At 43.5% G+C, this 22,534-nt stretch overlaps 1 protein-coding gene across 2 annotated transcripts in view; it reads left to right on the top strand.

Annotated features, from left to right (window-relative positions):
• The window catches only part of CCDC93 (coiled-coil domain containing 93), an 85,484-nt gene that overhangs the window by 55,571 nt on the left and 7,379 nt on the right, over positions 1-22,534 (top strand). For both annotated transcript variants that reach the window (XM_012728032.1, XM_004674710.2), the window contains exons 13-23: positions 938-1,000; positions 3,234-3,307; positions 4,845-4,926; positions 5,734-5,805; positions 7,340-7,390; positions 9,131-9,193; positions 12,143-12,251; positions 15,382-15,464; positions 17,714-17,751; positions 19,143-19,227; positions 20,914-21,027. In XM_012728032.1, coding sequence (XP_012583486.1) covers positions 938-1,000; positions 3,234-3,307; positions 4,845-4,926; positions 5,734-5,805; positions 7,340-7,390; positions 9,131-9,193; positions 12,143-12,251; positions 15,382-15,464; positions 17,714-17,751; positions 19,143-19,227; positions 20,914-21,027 — 834 coding nt within the window. The remainder of the gene's footprint in view (positions 1-937; positions 1,001-3,233; positions 3,308-4,844; positions 4,927-5,733; positions 5,806-7,339; positions 7,391-9,130; positions 9,194-12,142; positions 12,252-15,381; positions 15,465-17,713; positions 17,752-19,142; positions 19,228-20,913; positions 21,028-22,534) is intronic.

Here is a 22,534-nt window from a genome sequence, read left to right as displayed (position 1 = left end):
ACTTGTCTTCCTGGTAGTCCTTGTTGGAAGGTAACTATTTATCAGTCATGAAGACTGGTAACTAGAAACACGACATTAGGAGTAATGATTTGTGAAGGAGGCACAACTTTTTACTAAATTGCTTAGAGGTTTAAGGATTATAATCAAATAATCATTGAGAGATATGATAAAACTAATTGTTAATTTGTAGGTTGGAAATAACCAGAGAATCTGATGGTGGTTTTCTGCTCTCCCCCCTTTTTAAAAGTAGAATTGTATGATTCCATTGAGCTTCCAATAGAATGTTTTTAGATTTCTGGAAGTTCACACATAGCACAAGGAGGCCCCTCTTCAGTAAAGGACTGGGAAATGACGTTTTTGAAATGTAAGTTTACAACTATGGAACTCTGAATAGTAATGATAATTCTTTTTCATAGTATTGAAGTCCTTAGTCCTTCCTCTGTCTAACTCTGTTTGCCAACCAGTCATAGTCTGAGCTAGAATTGTGAGTACTGACATAGTCAATGTCCTATGAATAGGCAAGTTGGTTAACTGAATTGATTGTAGGCACACAGAAAAGCCAAACCTGAACTTGAATCCTGGTGTGTCAGTTATTATGGGTATCATTTCTCAATTCATATTATTATGAAACTTCAGTCAAGTAACTTAACCCCTCTGAGTCTGTTTCCTCTTTTGTAGTAAGAATAATGTCTTCCATTGACTGTAAGCATTTAGTTGTAGGATTTACACCCAAATACCAAGTATATCACACATAGTTGATGCTAATGTGTTTTGTTCCTTCATTTATTGTTGGTAACCTTTCTAAAGCTCCACACTTACACCAATGTAAGTATTTCTGAGCTTCCACATTCTCCTTTATACAATGGAGATACTACCCACATCTGTGTTGTTGTGAAAATCAAGTGAGAGCAGATATTTTTTATCTCTTCATATACAGCTTCAGACAAGTCATTCCAGCTTGCAAGCCAGATACAACGAAACCAAGAAAACACTGACAGAGGTGAGCAGATTTTCCTTCCTACTATGCTTTGTTCTGAATCGCTTTTGACCTTCTTTGCTGTCACTACACCATGAATCATCCATCTGTGAGGAAGCATCTTGGTTCCCTTTTCAGGGCTCAGGTCCATCTGGGGACTCAGTCAGCCATGTGGTAGTTTATGACCGTGCGGTTGGGTGTCTATACCATCAGTGATTTGGGTGGGAGACAGCTCTGTGGGCTGCCCTGGTCAAGCACCTCTCCTGAGGGAGAGGACAGGGAGCCACACAGAGGAATAGGAATGGTGCTGCACAGAAACTGTCCACTGCTCTTCAAGCATCACGTGGTAGGCTAGGGCGGAAATACTGACTTTCTTGAGAGTAAGAAAGTTTCTTTTTCTAAGATGAGAAAAACCACTGAGTGATATTTGGTGATTCCTCAGTTTTAGGATCCCCCAGGAAATCAGATCTTCAGCTGCTAAAGTCCCTTATCAAAAACGGGACTAGTAGGTGACCTGCACACATCTCTGGTATACTTAAAATACTTTCTAGATTCTTGTAATACCTAGTACATTTAAATACTATGTAAAAAGGGGTTATATTGTACTGTCTGGAGAATAGTGAGAAGAAAAGTCTGTGCATAAGTATTTTAAATCTGCAGTGGGTTCAATTCACAGGGGCAAGTCCCTGAGGATCTGGAGGGCTGTTATTTGTTGTTCACAATTGCAGATTATCTCCTAGGTGAAATGGGGGAAAGAGTTTCAGGAAGAGGAAGAGGTTGTTAGTATATTCTGAACCACGGATCCATTTTCTAACTCTGGTTGCAAGTGTGTCAGCTCACATCAGTATTATATTATTTACCTCCCACTTCTGGTTGCCTAGGAAACTGAGCAAGGAAAACAAATACCTCTCATGCCAGCTGTCTCATGAGGGGCATTTCGGTGTTTCTGTTGGTTTCTATAGAAAGCTGTCTTATCGTCAGCAGGATCGGAAAAGCCCCTCCTGTAATTTTGGTTTTTGGCACTGGGGCTGCAGCTGCTCTCCACAAGACTTCCATACCAGAGCCCTGCTGAGTACTTGTGAATCCTGTAGAAGCAGGACTGATGTTCAGAGACATTTCTGGAACCAAGGCAGGCCCTATTCTTGCCCTATTTTTTTTTTTATTTCAACTGGAATTTAACCATTTAAAATTCCAACCTCTAGAGCAATATGTAACACTTAGTTTACTTTGCCTTCAGAGTAAGTAAACACTTAGTTTACTCTGCCTTCAGAGTAAGTAATTCTGACATGAGCTAGTCTCTTCAGTTATATTCAACATTAAAAAAGTCAGACATAAGAATTAGTGACTTTTTAAAAAATTCTTCATAGAGATGCTTGTGTAGCATTTGGACAGATCAGCTTTGTTTATATTGTTCTGGGACAGCACTGCTTATGTATTAGATGGTAAATACCTGGAATTCAGTCCCTGCTGCTGTCTTACTTGCAGTGTTACTGAGTCCCCAACATGAAATTTGCCACATCATGGATTGGACTTCATATAACAGTCTGAAAGAGACTAAAGGCAAAATGTCTGGCTATCAATGTCCTACGATAATTCATTTGCCTTAGGATATAACTGCTCAGTAGCTATCAAGTCACTTTTTATGCTGAACACTAAATCGAGTATTAGTTGAGGCCCTTTCATGTGCTAGAAAGGAGAGAATATAGTTTAAGTCAAGATTAAGGAATAATCTTTCTACACACAAATAATATTAGTAGCCAGAATTAGCATGTGCTGGGTGAGCTCTAAGCACATTTCTTGGATTAGTCTGTTGAATCTATACAATAGCCCTAGCAACATAGTTATCAGCCTTGTTTTCTGATGAGCAAGGCCAAGAACCCATGCCAGGGTTCCCGTGCTGGCAGTCAAGTGGGAAGCTGTTTAAAATCTAGTACTGAGCAGCTGATAAAGAAGCTTGGTTTGATGTAATACAAAAGATCAGGCCCCTAAAGACGTAGTGGGCTTCACCTCTAGGCCTCAACTTTCTTACCTATTCAAGGCAAGAACTGGACAAAGTGAACCATCTCACCCTTGCACAACAAGGTGCCATTCCCATTCTATTTCTCCTGTCCACCTGTTTTTCAGTGTGCCACCAAACTCAGTTTGCTTGGCCACCTGTCAGAATGGGGGTGCAGGTGGGCATTAGGGGGAGGAGAACGGAAGTACTTGCTCTTCTCTATTATCAAGTGTCCATAACGAGACCTTTGTTCCTTTGCAGCTGAAGAGTTACAGTGAGAAACTGGACCAAGAACAAGCAGCCCTCGAGAAGATAGAATCCAAAGCTGACCCAAGGTGAGAGTTTCAGGTTGTTTTTATTTCTCTTTGAAGAAAGCAACTTTGCCAGTACCTGTTGGTTTAATTTCTTTGGGCACAGAAATGAAGAGCCCAGGGTCATGCTTCTGACCCTGCAAGGTCAGTTTCCCATACTGACCCAGGATATGACCCGCCCGGCTGCCCTGAGTTAACAGCCTCTTCTTTCCTCCCTCAGCGGCAGAAGCAGGAAGATCATGGTTTTGGGATGTTTGGTTTTTTTTTTTTTCAACCTTTTTGTTTTTTAAAATGGGGGGGGGGGGGCGGCAGGCCCTCCCTGGTGGCGCAAAGGGTTAGGAAGCAGTACTACACGCTGGCCACAGCTGCCTTAGTGCAAGCTTGATCCCCCACCTCGGAGGTGACCACATGGCGTGGCAGACCTCTCCTGGCCCGGCCGCTGCTCCCCTCAGCAGTGTACCTCGTTGCTCTGCCTGTTCTGCTCCCTGCTCTGTATCTGGTGAATCCTCTCACCACCTCTGAACCTCTGGCCTGTACCCCAATTCTGTATAAATAAATAAATAAATAAACCTTTAAAAAAATGGGGGAAACCCACGGGGATTACAATTGAAATGGAAAAAAATATATACAAAATGATGTAAAAATAAAAAAATAAATAAATAAATAAAAATAAAGTTTTAATCACTAAAACGGAAAAAAAAATGGGGGGCAGCAGATAGGGAAAGTAGTGCATTCACAGTACAAAATAGGATGAAATGTGTCCCTCCTACCCCACCCTCCCTTCACCCCTGGAGTTAACCATTGGTGCCAGTTTTTTAATAGCATACATTTTAGCCATGTCTCCTCAGGACAAAAGTTGCAGTTTTTGCTAAGATACAGATGCATGATTGTTTTTTTTCCATTTAAAAATTAATTGACTTAGACATTTAAATTAAATACAAGAAGCATTTATATTTAGCATTAATCTGAAAAGCCAGGAACAAACTGGATGGATGGTAAGAGCACCTAGGTGTCATTCATTTGCAGGAGATGTGAAATCATAAAAAGTTTCAGGCACAGACTAAGCAGTTCTGAGTTTGATAGACATTTTAAGCAAAAATGTTACTACAGATTATCTGATTTCTTACCTGGGAATCCTTCTTTCATGATGTGGAGCAAAGTACCATCAGCTACTTCACATTATTATTTTCAAATTAATGTTTTTACTGATTCACACAGCTTGTTTCCTTTTCAAAATGGAAATTAAACATGTAATTAATGTATTATCTATGCTCTGAATGTTATTAACTAGCTGAAATCATTGAGTATATCTTGTACTCTTGAAAATCAGTGATGTTTCTGCAGTTGACATTTTAACTCTGAGATTTGTCATGTTTGTTTGGTTGTTGCCTGATGGGTCATAAATGAAGAGAGTATCAATTAAACAGTAGCCATTACATCTGTGAAGACCCCATTAGACACTCTTGAGAGAGGCAAAAGGTAGTCTTTTCTAGCTGGGGACTTGGTTTTCATTGTAATCATAAAATTGCAGTGTGCCATTTTATGGTCTTTTTCTCTTCAGTATCCTGCAGAACTTGAGAGCACTTGTGGCCATGAATGAGAATCTGAAAAGCCAGGAACAGGAGTTTAAAGCACATTGTCGAGTAAGTTTGCCAAGTGTGGGCAGATAGACTTTAAACTGGGACTTTGGTAAAATCCCTGTTGTCCTGCTGGGTCATCCCATCCAATGGAAGAGTTGATTCACCCAGCAGCTATGTGTCAGTTGTGCAAGGTGGGTAGAGTGCTGTGGTGGGGACCCTCTTAGGTGTCAGCTGTAAATTAGGTTAGTAGCTATCTGTGCAACCCCTCAATTTGAGAGCATAGTCTAACAATATTTTTCATTTTATAAGTGCAGTTAAAAGAGCAATATAAAAAGAATAAAATCATATGAAACCAGGATCCTGTTCATGCCTCAGTTCCTGCTTTCTGGGGAACACATGATGTAATGGTGGGGTGATGCGTGCACAAGTGATCTGGAAAGTTCTGTGTGAGCCCCAGCTGAGGAGAGGCTGCTACGGCACAAGAACCATCCAGAAGCAGTATTTTCCTTAAAGCTGGGCAAGATTAGCAAGTAGAGGAGATGGTTAGTGAGCTCTAGGAAGGACACCTTGCGAAGAGAGGAAGCCAAGAAGGCCATTTGGAACTAGGGAGGCTCTAGACTATGCTCATATCATGTCCCAGTAATCACTGTGTGCCTCACTGTGGCCCTTTAGAAATATAAAGCCCTCCGTAACCTGCCCCCCAACTCACATTTTTCCAAGGCTAAAAATTGGGAGTCAGGGTTACTGGTTGCTGATTACTAATTGCTAGTGGACTTTTCTAGCATGTGTGCACAGAATGAAAATTAGTGGAGTAATTGTGTCCAGTTATAAGTCTGTCCAGATTTGTAAACATTCATATCACTTTTAAAGGAGGAGATGACAAGGCTGCAGCAAGAAATCGAAAACCTAAAAGCTGAGAGAGCGCCAGGCGGAGGTGAAAAGGTAACACCCTAAAGGAGTCTGTGAGACCCTCAGAGGCCCTTAGGACTTACACAGTGGAAAGACTTCTAGGGGACTAACCAGTAGACAGCAGGTGCTAAACAGGATTGGCCCTTGTTCTTTTCCTGGTTCTCTGAGCACACACTTTTTAAATGTTCATCACATGAGTCTCTTAAATTTCCATCCCTGTTTTCTCTCTCCCTTCTGTGGTATAAAAGGCCCACAGTGAGTTTGATGCCCCACCAGGGAGCTGACCCATAAGGTGTAGCAGACCTTTCCTGTCTTGCCCATTGTTCCCCTCAGCAGGGTGTTTCAGTAGATCCACCTGTTCTGTCTCTGATGAATCCTCTCACCCACCCCCACATCTGTGGCCCATGCCCAGGCTTTTGTATGTGTAAATAAACAAAAATAAATCTTAAAAAAAAAAAAAAGGCAGTAGTTGTAGACAGCAGCACCCCAGACAGGAATTACCAGATTATAACTCTGGCCTCTGCTGCATTTAGGAAAGTGGTGTTTCCAGGAATTGCCTGGGCCCTTTCCCATTCAGTGTTTTCTCTGATCTTTGTGTCAGTTTACTCATTTCCCCCTCCCCTCCTTCCTGGGGATGTGTCTTATCCTTAAAGGAGGCACAGAAAAGATCACAGTGTAAGCTTTATATTAAACCCTAGCCATGCAGAGCATTCTTAGGGGACACATCTGACCAGCTGGCTCTTTGAACAAAGGATATCAGCTCCCAGTGAGTTTGTGTGCATTTCCATGAAGCAACAACAGGCTCAAGGAAAGGGGGGAAAAAACCCACCATTGGTGATTTCTCTTACCAAATTAGATTGCCATGTTGAGATTCTTATATTTTTGTTTTCTCAAACTTCAAAGCTAACATCTTGGGCTCCCTGAGCTTGATGTAGGCTCTGAAGATAGCCCAGACCCATCGGTGGCTTCCTCTCCCTCATACAGGGGTACTTGAGGCTCAGGCAGGGAATCAACTCATCTGAGTCACCCAGCACCAGTCTGTGTGCCCCTCTGCTTGGGGACAGACAGCACTCTGGCTTTGCAGGACCCCACGAGACCCCGTCTGCAGTGAGACAGGCTTGGCATTGCCCCCTCCCTGGCATGACAGGGCTGTGTCAGCTCAGCCAGTCCTCGCAACTCTTCATACCCCGGTAACTGGCGCAGGGACAGAGTAGAGTGGTGTCCAGCACCATCATCATTCTACTTCTCCAGTTGTTGCTAAAACTTTGAGCCTTCAGGGACTCAGATCATCAGCCCTGTCAACCTGAGTTGGTACAGATCAGATTTCAGGTTCACAAGTCTTAACAGTCACAGCTAGTTAGAGGGTTGCTCTTCGCATTCAAAAACAGTTAGGCTTGGTGTGTATTGCCAACAGACATTTAAAAACAATTTAAAATTTCATTTCTGCTCTCTATTCATACACAGTTGATGAATTATTCATTATCCTCACTCCTTCCTACAACTATCCCCTCAGCTTCTAGCCTTTTTCTTACTCAGAAGAGGTGTTTGTTGCTGTTTATCATTTCAGCCACTCACCAGTGGAGAGCCTGAAGCCCTAAATACGGTGATGACTCATAATGTGAGTACCTGCCCATTCTCAGGCTGCCATTGTCCTCTGGGGGTGTGGTGTCTGGCTTTGCACTCTGCTATGGTGCTTTCTCTTGCCTATTTTAATAATCTCTATGGCCACCTCATCTGTGGGCTCTAATGGGCATTGTCCCTCAGGTGGAGGCAAGATCACACCAGCCAGCATCCTGAAGGCTGCTTTTCAGATGGGTTTCCTCCCAATACCATGCACAGGCCAGCTATCTTCAGTCTTGCCGCTCAGCTAAGCGGGGGAGGCCTGCCTTGGCCACATAGGCAGTCACAGCCTGGGACTCCAAGGGGATGGGAGTGTGCAGCGCGTGAACGCCTCTCTCTGTTATACTACATCCCAGGATTAGTAAGCTGTAAAGCTCCAGAGAGTGCTATGTTCAACTTTGGGAGCCATTCTGTAGCAGCCATAGTCAATATGGAAATAAAAGGACATGGTTCTGTTCCAGTAAAACTTTCTTTACAAAAACATGGAGGAGCCTACCTGGTAGTGCAGAGGGTTAAGTCTTAGTTTCAGTACTATGAAGCTCTCGGCAGCCACTGCAGTACAAGTTCAATCCCCAGCTGACCCACATGGTGCAGCAGACCTCTCCTTGTCTCCCTGCTGCTCCCTTCAGCAGTATATTTCAGTAGCTCCACCTGTCCTGCTCCCTACTCTGTCTCTGGTGAAATCTCTCACCCACTTATGTCCCAGCTCTTATATGCATAAATATATAAAAATAAATCTTTTTTAAAAAATAATAGGCAGAAATGCAAGTTTGGCACAAGGATTGTAGGAGTTCGCACAGGAGCTGTTGTTCTCTGACTCCTGTCCTGAGTTAAACTCCCAGCTCTTCAACAGACATCCTGAGGAAAAAATGGGAAATAAAGAGGAGAAGGAAAAGAAAAGCCGAGAAGTCTCTAGACAGCTGCCCCCTTTAGGGTTCCTCTTCTCTCTTGTCCTCACATGTTCCTAGAAGAGTAAGCTTTGGGACCCCCTATAGGAACTGAGGGGCTTGCCTTCAGCTGAATCCTGTGGAGGAGACTTGTGTTTTCCTTTGTGTGTGCACATGTGTGCCAGGGAGGGCGCCTCTGACCCCTTCTGTAGCTCTCTGGGACACAGCAACCCACTTCTCTGTGTCTCTTACCTTGTTGGGTTCAGAGGGGCTAGTTTTACATTTCAATTCATGACTGTACAAAAGAATTTTCTGGCATGATGTAAGTGTTCTAAATCTGCACTGCCCAATACAATGGCCATTAACTACCGTGGCTGCTGAGCACTGGAAATGTGACTGTGAAATTAAGAAACTGAATTTAATTATAATTTTCATTAATGTGAATTTGAATTGCCACTTATAGCTAGTGACCATTATGTTAGACAGTACGGCCTAACAAGAAACATAGAAAGCAAACCACCATCATTTCCAAACACAGAAGGAAAAATAATAGATTCTTTATGTAATGACCATAATTTGAGATTTTTTTTTAGGAGGGGGGAGGAAAGGGCACATACATTTTAGGAGATACTTCAGTTAAGAACACCGGTTTCAGCAGGAAGAGTTCTTATAAGTTGACATGCAAGGATCAGGTATTTCTCATGACCAAAACCCTAAACACAGCCAGTGAAGAATAGAAATTTGGAGACTCAGGATGGGGAAGATACGATAAAAAAGATATTCAACATCAAAAGACTATCAAAGAATGAGTTTCCTATACCCAGATAATTATGTTCTTTTCCAATTTTTAGGAAGACCTAGATAGACGGTATAATATGGAGAAAGAGAAACTTTACAAGATCCGTTTACTCCAGGTAAGTAAAAACAACTTAAGTACAGGGCCTCCCTAGTGGCACAGTGGTTAAGTCTCAATGTTGTCAAGCTAGTTCCAGCCACTGCAGCATGAGTTCAACCCCTGACCAGGGAAGTGACCCACATGGCACAGCAGACCTCTCCTGTCCTGCCTGCTGCTCCCCTCAGCAATGTATTTCAGTAGATCTGCCTGTTCTGCTTCCCACTTTGTTTCTGGTAAATCCTCATACACACACACAGCCCCCCACAACCCCCGCACCACTAATCTACATCCCAGTTCTTATATGTATAAATAAATCTTTGAAAACAATAACAATGGAAGTACATCTAACTAAATATGAGTGTTCTGTAGCAGAACTAGAAAGTCTCATTACCTGAGAACTAGAGCGAGCTGTCACTCAGGATTGCTGTTGCCAGTCTTCTGTCTGAAGTATAACTCCCTGGTTTAGTTTAGAAGTTGGTAATATCTGCCACTGATACGTTACTTTCATAATCATCCCCTTTTGCTTGTTCCTTATCCCAGGTGGAAAGTAATTGAATTAACCACATTTACTATCTGAAGAAATTGACTCATTAGTTAAGTACTTGCCCAGTGTCAAGCAGCTGTAAGCCAAGAGTCAGACAAGTTCTGATATCTTAACTAGTACTTTTCCTCTGTAACTAAACACCATTTTAGCCGTCATATTTAATAGCCTTTACAGTTTTTAAATATGTAGATGTTGATGTAGAAAGCCATCAAACATGCTGGAGGTAGGTTGATAATTGAATTAGTTCTAACTCAATTATCATATGTAATTCAGAATTACATTGTAGATGTCCCTCCATTGCCAAGATCTGGAAGCTTATAAAAACAAGCATTAACATGTGTTGCATTTGGCCTCAGTCCTCCTTTCTGTTATCTATGACAGAAAGGCCACAGAGCCACAGGCACCCTGGAGTGAGAGGCTGTTTCTCCTATCTCTGGCTTTCGCTTATTTTGCTGAGCTGCTTGGTTAAATTCACATGAATCAGATTTGTCCTTGATACAAACACCTGCTGTACTTATCTTTAAAGAGGCACGGAATTAAATAAAATCAGGATAGTACCGCTGTATACCTGGAAGCTTTTTGCATTAGGCCCCAGAAATATGGAATGGCTCATCTTCTGGGAGAGACCTGGCTACTTGAGAATTAGGACATATCCATATACATCAGAGTGCAAGGAAATGGATAGTGAACTAGTCTCAGACTGGCTAGAGAAAAGTGCAGTGAAGACATGAGCTGACTGAGGGCCAGAACCAAGCGGGGCAATGGGCACGGGGCAACTGAGGAGCTGTATCTGATGGAACTTAACATCAATTGAGAAAAAGAAGAGAAAAGAATAGTGCTCAGATTTCTGATTTGGGTAGTAATTGGGTCATTGGTTGAGAAACAGCATAAAGAACAAATCGCAGGGCTAAAAAAGAGTGTGAGAATGAATAGAAGTGTTAATGGAATCACCTCAGGGCATGTAAAAGGTGGGGTACTTGACCAAGAAGAGTTGCCCAAGAAGTGCTTGGGTATTAGGCCTGATGCTCAGATTCATCAGGCTGAGATTTGGGTGTCAGCACTAGGCAGGTAATAATCAAAGCTTTGAAACTAGGCTGGGAAGAGGCCCTGGGACTTAACCCAGTGGAAACACAGGCAGAGGAAATGGACGAATCTACAATGAGGGGTAGGTGGGGCAGCAGGCTAGAGGCCTGGGGAAACCACCTGGGTATGTGGGAGCTGAGTAGAGAGCGCCTAGGGAATGGCAGGTGTTGCTAAACATCCAGAGAACTCGAAACTGAGAATCGTCTGTTAGTTGTATCCCAGAGAGGCTCTGTGGTTGTCTTGGCCATAGCAGTTTCAGGGGTATTGGGAAACCTGACTGCAGTGGGTTAAATAATGTCTGGAGACTGTTAGGGGTAAGAGTCAGAGGCACTGAGGCTACCTGGCTCTCTGGAAGCTTGTTAAAGAGAAGAAAAAGTTTGGTTATGAAAGTTGACCAGAGTTTAAAGGAAAGACTTCCTTACGAGTGAGAAACTTGAGCATATTTGAATGCTAAGAAACAGCAGCAAGTGGAAATGGGAAGTTTTAAAACATAATTAAAAGAACAAATAATCATATCCTAGGAAAGGGAAAACAAAACAGGAGTCGGAACCTGAGCACCCTTGGGGAGTGTAGCCTTATGAAAGCAGAAGCCATTTTGGCCTCTACCCAGAGTTGCAGAGGCCCTGTATTGGTTTGGTTGCAAGAATTGGTGGTAGATTTCTCACCTGGAGGTTTGTATTTCCTGATGAATTAGAGATCCATACCTGCTGTGATGAGGCAAGCAGCTCGATAGAGGGAAAGGATCGGGCGGCAGGCAGAGATGCAGGGCTGAGGTCTCCTTCCCCGTTTGTCCTGAGACCAGGGTGTGGAGGGAGCAGTTGTGGGCTGAGCACCCACATCCTGCCCACTGGGGCAAGTATACCTTCAGTTCATGGGAGGATAAAAGTGCTGGAAAGGTATTTTAGGAGCCAGTTGTGGGAGCTTCTCAGCCATGCTGAAGAATTTGGAATGTGAGTGGAAGTAGCAGCGTGGCGTCGTCAGTCCCTGTCATCAGCCTTTCCTTGCTTACTTCTACCTGGCTTTGGTGGATTATCTGCTGCAGAGTTCTTGGGGATCTAGTGAGCTGAGTGGGGGCTGTGTGCATAAAAGCTCCTCCCATTCAGAATCTTCCTTCCAGATCCTTTAATTTCACGCCTTTTGTTCACAACCACACCTCCTCTGTCTGTTGCAATGTGAAAGTCACTCAGAATCACACGGACCTCAAGTCAACAGAATTTTGTGCCTGTATTCCAGTGCATATGTTTAGGCTCAGGTTGAGTAGCAGGGTAATATTTGGACTTCCCAGTGAAAACTAAGGCTTTTTACCAAGTAGTGTTGGCTTTCCTCCCCTTTTGCATTTAGGCTCGAAGAAATCGAGAAATCGCAATTTTGCATCGCAAGATTGATGAAGTGCCCAGCAGAGCCGAGCTAATACAGTACCAGAAGAGATTTATTGAACTCTACCGCCAGAGTAAGTGCTTCGACCACAAACAAGCTCTCAAGGCTGGTCCAGGGAGGGACAGGAAGCCAGGGGCTCCGTCCCACTTTATTGTGGTGGGGCGTGCACAGCACATACCTGAAAGCCACCTCCAGAAAGGCCTCATTTTATCAATTGGGCACTCATGCTTCATAGCCTGCTGAAGATGACCACAGCCCCAGGAGCAGCTCCACAGTGATCTTGGTGCCCTTTCCATGGAGATTGTTCAAGCAAAAAGAGCTCTTAGAGTAATGTTTTGAGCCAGCCCTCGACTCAGTTGTTTGACTCCCCATCCACTTTGCAACCTCACATGGAACATCATAACCCCGACATCGCTAGATCAGTCCTCCTGCGTCGGTCTTCTCTACAAACATCTTGCTGACATGGTCCCTGCCTTTATCAGCTTTGTATTGACCCAGTCACCTACGACTGGCTTCTCCCTCAGCTGGGATGTGTGCTTCTCCCTCAGCTGGGAGTTCAGGCTCCGAGTGTTCCTATTCCCACTGCTACCGCCATATCTGTTCTTGTGTCACAGCTCAAGTCAGTGATCTGCAGCCCCTTCTCCAAACCCCTCATCTGCACATACCTCCCTTCTGCCAGCAACTCTTCAGAGCTCTGCAGGGCCTGCTGAGTAAACCACTCATTATATCTAGTATCCTATGTTGCCTCTTGGAACTCCCTTTCCTGCTTGGAGCAAACAGCTCTGGTCTCGCCATCCACACTACCTCTAAACACACCGTGCACTTTGACACCTTGTGTCACCTGGACACAAGGTGACACCTCCTCTTAGATTCCTCTTCTGTCAGACAAAATCCATTAAGGCCCAAATCACATCTCCTCTATAAACAGGAACCAGCGCACATTCTTGCCTGTCCCCTACTTGCCTCAGACACAAAAAGAAAGCACTGAATTCAGCCTCTCTAAGCCATTTTGTCTCTCGGTCCCTGGTGTCAGTCTAGCTCAGCTGGATTCCACCAAGTCTTCTCTGACTCCTGCTGCCCTGCCAGTTCTATTTCTGAGCGTGGTCAGGTTTGTTCCTTCTGGACTACTGCTGCCACCTTCTCTAACCCCTACTCTGCGCTCTTGCCTGAGATGGCCTTCTTAAATATATACTTGGTCATCCTACTCTTCTACTTTCAAATCTTAAATATTTAGCAGCTTTCCATAACTTCATGGATCATCTTCAGAATCATAAATACACAGACAAAGTCCTGTGTCATCTGGATCACCTTCAGCTGCATCTACCCCTGCATTACCTGGTGGCTCACAGCTCTGCTGAGTGCGTCAGTTTCTGGGCCTGCCAGCCGGCCTAGTATGCCACCAGCCTGCCATTGGCAAACCAAGCTTCTCTCCCAAAATCTACTTCCTTCAGATTTTTCCTTGAGAGCTTGGTCTCGCAGGCATTCTTCCAGGTTCAAGCCAGAGCAGGTCCTTACTGGAGCCCACAATCCAGCTTCCTTTAATACATCACCCTCCATCCTGATGTTTTATACCAGTCTCACATTTGACTCACATCATCAAGGGCAGATGATATTTCTCAACAGAAAATCGTTTCTACTTTAACTTAAATCTCCTTAGTTTTCTTGTGCCTACTTAAAGACATTTAACAATTATAAATATTACCTTCATCTGTTTGTATCTTAGATCAAATTTCATACATGCTAAAGTCATTTTGATAGACTGTGTTTACGCCCAGTAGGCATTGTCAAGCAGTTGCACCAAAAGAGCCATGTCATGTTTTTTATTAGCACCAAGTATCTGTTTCTCTCATCCAGTCCTTGAGCTGAATGGGAAAAAGGTAAGAGACACACTCCTGGGCAATGAAGTTAAAAAGTTAACTTTCATTTATGGCAGTGATTTTTCAACTTTGGCTATCCATTATAATCCAAATCCCACCTCCAGAATATCGTACATAATTGGTCCTGCAACATTAAAAGCTCCCAGGACATTCCCTTTTTCATACACAGCATTTTTGTTCTAATGCTTATAACATGATAATACTTTATATTGAGTAGCTCGTGAAATGATTTTCATACAAATTAGATATTTTCATGTTGGGGACATTTTTAAGCTACTACATCAAAATACTTGTATCAGATTCTTAATTTCTATTTCCCAATATATGCAGCAAATATCCCCAACCCATACCCATCTTTGAACTGCGCAAAGTTAAAAGTTTGGTTTAAAGAATCAGATGTAAATGTAATGACAGTAGTTCAAAGACAGCAACAGTGGAGTAGGCCTGTGTCCTGCTCTGCCTCTCCTACCCACCCATGATGCTCCAGAGGCATTTGAACTCCAGGAGCAAAACCAGTGGGAAACCAGCCCCATTAGTCTCACCAGTGCCTGATAATTGCTTGGCAGCAGGATTTTAGCGAGAGCTAGGTGGGAGCTCTCAGCACAGACTCCAAGCCCGATTATGAATCCAGGTCTTCGGATTTTATTTTCCTCTGGATGGATATGTACTACAGAAATTCAGAGCAATAAGGGAGTCCGAGAGGCTTCAAGCCACAGGGACTTGCCCAGCCACAAAGCAGAAGGAGTCTGGGTTAGAACCCTCCACCTAGTCCCTTGTTTCCTGGTGAACACTACGCACTCGCAAGTGTGGAATTTGTGGCCTTTGCTTCATAAGTCATTCTGTAGGGAAGAGTGAAGAAGAGAGGGTAGGCAGAACTGCAGAGTAATTTTATAGGTAGAGATGTTGAGATCCCTGGTAAGTAAAGCCCTCCTTAGTTACATGCACAGGAACGGACAGAAAATTCACATTTGTTAGGCATGTATTCTGTGCTGCAATAGACCCTCATTTGTCCAGGGGATACTTTGGAGATTCTACGAGATGGGCCTGTGCTAAGCACATGGTGTACAAAAGGGGACAGATGGAGTTCCTGGTCCCAAGGGGGCACAGGGGTGGGCAGTTGGGAGAAGCCACACTAGCAGGAAAGTGGCATGGGACAGAGAAGCCCACCTGTCCCACACCCCAGCGGCTCTGGTCAGTCCTGGCCTCATGCCGTCAACCTGCAGCAGCTCTGCACCAGTCCTGCTGGGGTGCCTCAAGGGGAGAGGGTGCTTGGCGTGCTTTTGATAACATTTTCTTACTCACTTGCTGATGTTTTTGCATGTATAGTTTCAGCAGTACATAAAGAAACCAAGCAGTTCTTCACTTTATATAATACCCTGGACGATAAGAAGGTGTATTTGGAAAAAGAGGTAAGAGCCTTTATTTAAAAGAGAATCAGATGAGCATTTACCAGTCAGTGCTGTTAACCCTGAAACTTTAAGTGAACTGGGTATCTGGATCCATTCGCTTCAAGTGAAAATTGTGCCCAATGTTTGCCCAGTGCTGAGATAAAAATCAGAAAGTATGAGATTTCATGGTAGCGGCCATGGTTGGGGGTGGGTAGCTGTTTCCTGGTGCCATGTGAGAAATACTCTCATTAAGGGAGACTTAGTGATGCTCAAGAGGGGCTTGGGTTTGGGGGCCTGGGGGTGGGCCTGGAGTTGGTGAAATTTAGAGTTTGAGTTTTAAAGGAAGGCAAGCACCAGCTCAGTGAAGTGAGGATTGTGTTTCTTATAGTTTCTGTTGGGGAAAATAGCTGTTTAATTCAGTGGCCAGTGTGGGTCTGAAGTAAAAACATTATAAAATTCATAGCAGGAGTAAAAAGGTGAGCATAAGCACTGACAGGCCTATGTATTTCTCTAACAGGTTAAATCTACTCATGGTTTGATGCAGGCCCCTCCCCCAAGTTGGCAGACAGATTATTAGGGAGGGTGGGAGGGGATCCACATATTTTTACAAAAACAAAATAATCCTGGTCTTCAAAGAGCACTTCAGTATAGTAGAGAGAATATGAGTTTTAGAGTCAGACAGGTTTGGGCTTAGTCTGGCCTTAAATTTCCTCACCTGTAAATGGGCCTAACATCTGCTCCACAAGATTATAACAGAGACAGTGAAGTTCAACCCCCTCACCTTGAGGTTGACGGAATTGGTTTTATATTATCACCATGCAAACTGCATACCTACCACTTTAATAAGAACAATATTGAGTGATATTACAGATGTATCTTATACCTGAACCCAAATAGAGGCATCCGTAGTTATTGTCACCTTTATTACCTATTGTCAGTCAAACCAGAGAAATCTCTTTCCTTAGAGAAGGAGGGTTGAATTCTGTTTTTTCTATATCCTGAGCTTTAGGTAGTGATGAACACTTAAGGGTAATTTGATAAGTGAGTTGAATGTATTTGGTGGGATTTAATTCAGAATTGGGGCCCTCCCTGGTGGCACAACAGGTTAAAGTACAGCACTATGAAGCAATCTGCAGCCATTGCAGCACGTTTGATCCCCTGCCAAGGAGATGACCCACATGACACAGCAGACTTCGCCTGTCTCGCCCACTGCTCCCCTCAGCAGTGTGTCTCAGTCAATCTGTTCTGCGTCCCACTTTGTCTCTGTCACACCCCTGCATCTCTGGCCTGTACCCCAGTTCTTGTATGCATAAATAATAAGTCTTTAAAATAAATAAATAAATCAGACTGGGGTGGGGATAGTTCTGTTCCCTGTGCTAGTCTTGGGGTCTTCCTGCCTGGGAAGTAGAAGACCTGCCAACTTATCCACCATCCTTCATCAGCATCATTTAAAGTCATTGCATTCTTTTAAAAACTAGTAGTGTACGGTAGAACAGATGCCTTTAAATTCTAAACCATATTAACATAGAACTTTACACTTGAATAAATTGTACATTTTTTCCAATTCCACTTATCCTGGTAATATTTCAACTTTTGAACATATCTTTAGAGTCACAAAGAGAACAGTATTATTTCCCTTTTACAGTCTGAGGTCCAAGTATAGAGGCCTTAGGCTTACAAGGCAAAGTAGTGATCCAGCCCAAAAGAAGACCTAGGTTTATAAATTCCCAACTTGGAACCCTGCCTACTCTGAAACACTGAGGCAGGCTAAGATGGGTGCTATTAAGGTGGAGACCTGGACTGATGCCTTCCTGGGGAGGTTCTCAGGGCTGCCCAGCCACTGGCCACTTTGGCAGAAATCTTCTGTGGGAAGGGGTAGAATGGGCATGATGTTCTTGGCTCCTCGTCCACCTCACCCTCTGCTAAGCTGATGGCTCTGAAAATAAAGTGCAGTGTTTGGCAAGATAGAAATGTCTGTGGTAGCAGCTTTCCACAAGAGCCTAGAATCTTCTCATTCAGGGTTTGGATCCCTAAAGGAGCCCTTTTCCCCCATTCCTAAGTGCCATGACTGATCAGAAGTAGATTCTTAGGGGAAAACTATGGGACTAAGAACATGTTGCCTTTTGTTTTGTTTTGCTTTGTTCTTTCATGTTAATATTCATCTACACAGACAGGGTATGCTCCTTTTAGAAGGTAAATTTTGAGTGGTTTAGGTAGCAAAGGGACCTTTCAATCTTTTACTTACTTTTTTGTTTTTCTTTCTTCCCCAGATTAGTCTGCTGAACTCAATCCATGAGAACTTCTCACAGTAAGTACTGTCAGTCCTCCTGGCTGGCTGTCAGTACCTTGATGTATTCTGTCCCTTAGGTCCAACCCACCTCCGTACTTAGTGTGGGGCCTGGCAGGACTGACTGCATGCTGGGCATGTCAGGCACCTCCACCCCCACTGCAAGTACAGCTGTATCTTGTCCTCCATGGGCCTTGCACTCTTGCAAAAGCACAGTGACTATTGGAGTGAATTTTAGAGCACCAAGAAAGTTAATTTTCAAGGACTGTGGCTCTGCCAAGCTACTATAGTCTCTTTGTATATTACTTTTCTCTTGCTGAGGTTACATATTCATGCCCTTTGTTTTGAGTATATACAGATTTTCCAGGTGAAATCTATAAAATTATTTTAAAGATCTTTAATATCTTACAGGACATTTTGTTCTTACATTAATATGCATCTTCCAAACTGCTTTCTTCAGATATGAATTTAAAAGCTTGGGAGTTTTGAGGCATTGCTGTACCCCACTCCTTTCAGGCCCTAGACTTGCTCACTGGCCTACCCACCATGCAGGCAGTACCAGCCCTCTCCTTGTGTTTACGGCCACAAGCTTCCTTTCCAGCAAAAATGTCAACTGTCCTCTGGCAGGTGACCAATGACTAAGATCTTAATGGATTACAGGCTCTAAATTTTAAGCTTCCTTCCTAATTAAAAACAAACAAAACCCCCACAGCTCCCTGATACGATTCAGATTCAATTAGTGACTTATGACCTTGTGACATTTCTATAAAATGGTGCTTTCATCTTTATCCTCCAATAATTGGGAGTCTGCATCATGAATGTTTTGTGGTGAATTCTGCTCTGCGTTAGATTATCCTTTGGAAGAATGCTCAGTCCTCACACTCTTGAGCTCTAGTCCTCTGCTGTCACTCCCCCTGCAGAACTGGGAGTGGAGGGAGATGTGTTAGGATGTCAGGGAGTCCACTCATTCAGCCCCGCTTCTAGAAACTGCCCAGTCCTGGTTTTTAGGAAAATATAAGATTGTCTTCCAGTTTCTCCAAATTCTCAGATTTTTAAATACTAAACGGAATTTGTTTTTAAAGCAGTATGTACTATCATTCAAAGCAGAAAATGTTTTTTAAGAGTAGTCAGATTTTATTTTGCTTTTAGAAAATATATACCTTTTAAAAATGGTAGGAAAATGGGGAAAAGATTAAAATTCAAAAAAGATTAATATACAGTTAGTCAATTCTAGGCCTAAGCCAGTTGTCAGCCTTTCTTGAAGTTCAGAATTCTTACCTGCCTGGGATTTCAGGGGACCGTAAGGCTCCACTGCTTTGTAAAGACCTGTTTGCCTCTTGGGATGTCCTCTGTGCCTCGCTCTTCTCACAACGCTGTGTGCTGGTCTTTCCTCTGCTGGTTTTTTCTTTCAGAGCCATGGCCTCCCCTGCTGCCCGGGATCAGTTTTTACGTCAGATGGAACAGATTGTAGAAGGAATTAAGCAAAGTCGAATGAAGGTCAGATGGATTCTTTTCTCTAACATGACTAAAATTTCATACTGGTACTATACAAGGCCCCGGGAAGAGCAGGCCTCTCCTGCTGAGTCTGGGAATGTGTTCCTAGTCCCTGCAGAATGGGGTGGAGGGGGTCACTAACTCCAGGCTGCAGAGCAGCCTCCTATTCGGGGAGACCTAGACACAAGGCAGTTACCAGGAAGCTCGAGCCCTCAGCTTATACTCTGGGCAGGTGTCCCTGTGCAGATAGGTCTGTGAAAGGAGGACACAGAATCCCCAGTGGACTTCACGGCTGGGCACAAGGTCAACATTGAACCAGACACATCCCCATTAGGGCTGGGCTCTCCTTTGAACAAGATTGGGAAAGGCCTTACGGACACCGAAACCCCTCCCCTAGATTGCAGCTCACCTTTTGATTAACAGACGCACAAGGTGTGGTCCGAGGGGGGACTATTTCCAATTTTAACTGGTGTTTAAATAACTTTAAACACAAAATTGTGTTTAAAGCACAACCTTGTGCTTGCTGTGACATCCCTTCTAAAGTGTACTGCAAAAACAATATTTAGGCAGCAGAGACCTGTGAGGCCACAGTAAGGTCATGCTTATGATTTCACTGTACTGCCGGAAGCACCTGCCTTGAGCCAGGTACCCACTCAGCCCCGACTCTGCCCTCACCTTCTGACAACAGGGCAATGCTGTAACTGACCTTCTGCAGATAAATCACATCCCACCACCAATTCTGGCCAACTGCCACCTCTTCAGAGAACCCTCCCTGCCCGTCCAGTCTGAAGGAGTCATGTCCCTGCCTTCCTCTCTGTCAGTTCACCTTGTCCATTGTCTGCACAGTCTGATCACTGTTGGGGATGAAGTGTCGTTCTTGGTGTGGGGCGTATAGTGAGTGCCAGTTTCTCCAGAACATGCTCCTAGGAGCAGTGGCCTGGCCTTATCACCATCACTTTTAGAACCTAGGGTGTTCAATTCATATTTGTTAAATGAGCACATTTCTAGGTACTATAGGAAAAGAGAGTCGCTTTATTTGTGATATCAAAATCCTGGAGACAATCAATCTAAATTGCCCACTCAGAGGGAAAAAAAAATGGATAAGTAAGCCATGATAATCAGGAAAATTTGTTATCTTCTTTAAATTATAATTACAGAAAGTTTATAGTGGAAATAATTTTGTTAAATGAAAAATGGATACATAATTTCATAGTATAACCTCAGTTATTTTTTAGAGTTTCTTAACCTCAATACAGATAACATTTTGGAGCAGATAATTCCTTGTACAGAGCTGTTCTGGGCATGTAGTTTATTTAGCAGCATCATTGGGCTCTACAGAAGACACCAGGAGCTGTCCCTCCTCACAGCTGTACCAGGCTAGACTCTCCTGACATTGTCAAGTGACTTGGCAGGCAAATAGCCTGTGCTTGAGAACCACCAACCTGTTCATTATGAAACTGCTTGTCATAAAAAAAAAATAAATAGAACAGTTATGGTCTGATAATAGGAGCATTACTGAATAAATTAAAGAGCCTCAGTGCAGTGTCATGCAAGAAAATACACCATTCTCAAAATTGATGTGCAGAATGAAAATATTAGGAAGAAATCCATGAAAACATTACTAATAGTTGCACTTTGGATATAGCCAGCAGTTCTTGGTCAGATATGCCTTTCTAAATGTTTCAACAGATGGAAAAGAAGAAGCAAGAAAACAAAATGAGAAGAGACCAGTTGAATGACCAGTACTTGGAATTGTTAGAAAAACAGAGGCTATATTTCAAGACTGTGAAAGAGTTCAAGGAGGTAAGAGGAAGGTTGGCCTCAGGCATAGAAGGTTCAGTTGAGATTTGAGTTCACCTGGAGCTGATCCTCTTAGCACCAAAGCATTCTTTGGCTTCCCACTGCTCTTAATGAGAAATGGCAAGTTGGTGATGGGATGTGACTGCAAGGTGTGGTGCGTGGGTAGTGGAAGACTTATTGTTCTGTGGCCCATTTTGAGGCCTTCATTGAATGTTCTAATGTTTCGCTTCTTTATTTCCACTTCCTTAGCACTTAGTAAGCACATTTAACTCACAAGAAACATGGCACCCGAAGCTCACATCTGTAGGGTCCTGGAAATAGCATTTAGAGGTCCAGGTCTGAATTTTGTTTGTCCCTTTCTTTTTCCTCCCTACATTTGGGCAGGGTTATTCTCCATTGTTCTAGAAAGAAAAGCATTTGCCTTCAACAGTTTTCCAGAAGGGAGACTTTATTCTTCCACTTCACTGGATCTCAGCAGCTTTGTTTTCAGGAGTTCCTTCCCTCTGAGTGAGCATAGAGATAGCTGGAAGTACAGGGGAACTCCCTAACGCTAGAGTATGTCCCAGCGTTCATGTTCAGTCTACAGAATAAAAAATGTATTCTTACCATATAATAATTTCATTCTTGAATATCTTTTAAGACTTCTTTTTTCCTTCATTCCTTCGTAATCTTTTCCTTTCCCTCTACTACTTCTTCCCTGTTTTTCTATTTAATTTTGAGGATTCACAGCCTTTGGGCTTTTTGAAATCTCTCATTCTTTCAATAAGTGTTTTTCCTGTTTCTGCCATGTTCCCAGGATTATATTAGGTGCTAACACAAATTATTTCCTGTGTTTTGCAACTTCTATTTGGTGTGGAAGACAACAACAATCTGGAAAATAGAACCAAACAGAAACCCTAGTAGTCAAATAAGTAACTTCAAATTTTTGCCTTGCGGGGACTAACAGTAGGCCAGAGGGGAGAGCTTGGCCATGGGGAGCACATGAACAGCCTGTTTGAGCCAGGCAGCAGTGCCCAGGGGGCAGCTGCTCCGCTTCCAGGAGCCCCTTGTGGACCACAGATGTGGGGCTGGGACTTCAGCGGGTCAGAGAGCTGGCTGGCAACAAGTAAATATCCACTGTTCCCAGTCGGAGCTTCCTCCCCCCTTTAATTCCAAATAACTCACAAAGAGAAAAGACCCAGAGGAAAAGAATCACATTTCCGATATTGCTTGGACACAGCAGCACTGCTCTGTTGATAGCAGTGTAAACAGAAAGCAAATAAGTTGGAAAGATAAATATAAGCTATCAAAATCCAAGCAAATAAAAACAAAATGGAAATGCTCATCCTTGCACTACAGGCTCTGGGAGTAAAAGGCCTGAATGATCTCCAGAGGACGCAAGTCCTTCAGATGTGCTAAGTGTCAAGATTTCTGTGTTCCTATCCGTAAGGCACAGTTCCTGTCACAGCCGAGAACGGGTGGGGCCTTCGGGGCCAGCAACAGCCTAGGTGCTGGCCGGTGCCCAAGCACC

Source organism: Condylura cristata, unplaced genomic scaffold (genome assembly GCF_000260355.1).
Source record: "Condylura cristata isolate star-nosed mole 26May11 unplaced genomic scaffold, ConCri1.0 scaffold00002, whole genome shotgun sequence".
NCBI classification, from domain to species: Eukaryota; Metazoa; Chordata; class Mammalia; order Eulipotyphla; family Talpidae; genus Condylura; species Condylura cristata.
This window is presented reverse-complemented; position numbering and strand designations above follow the sequence as displayed.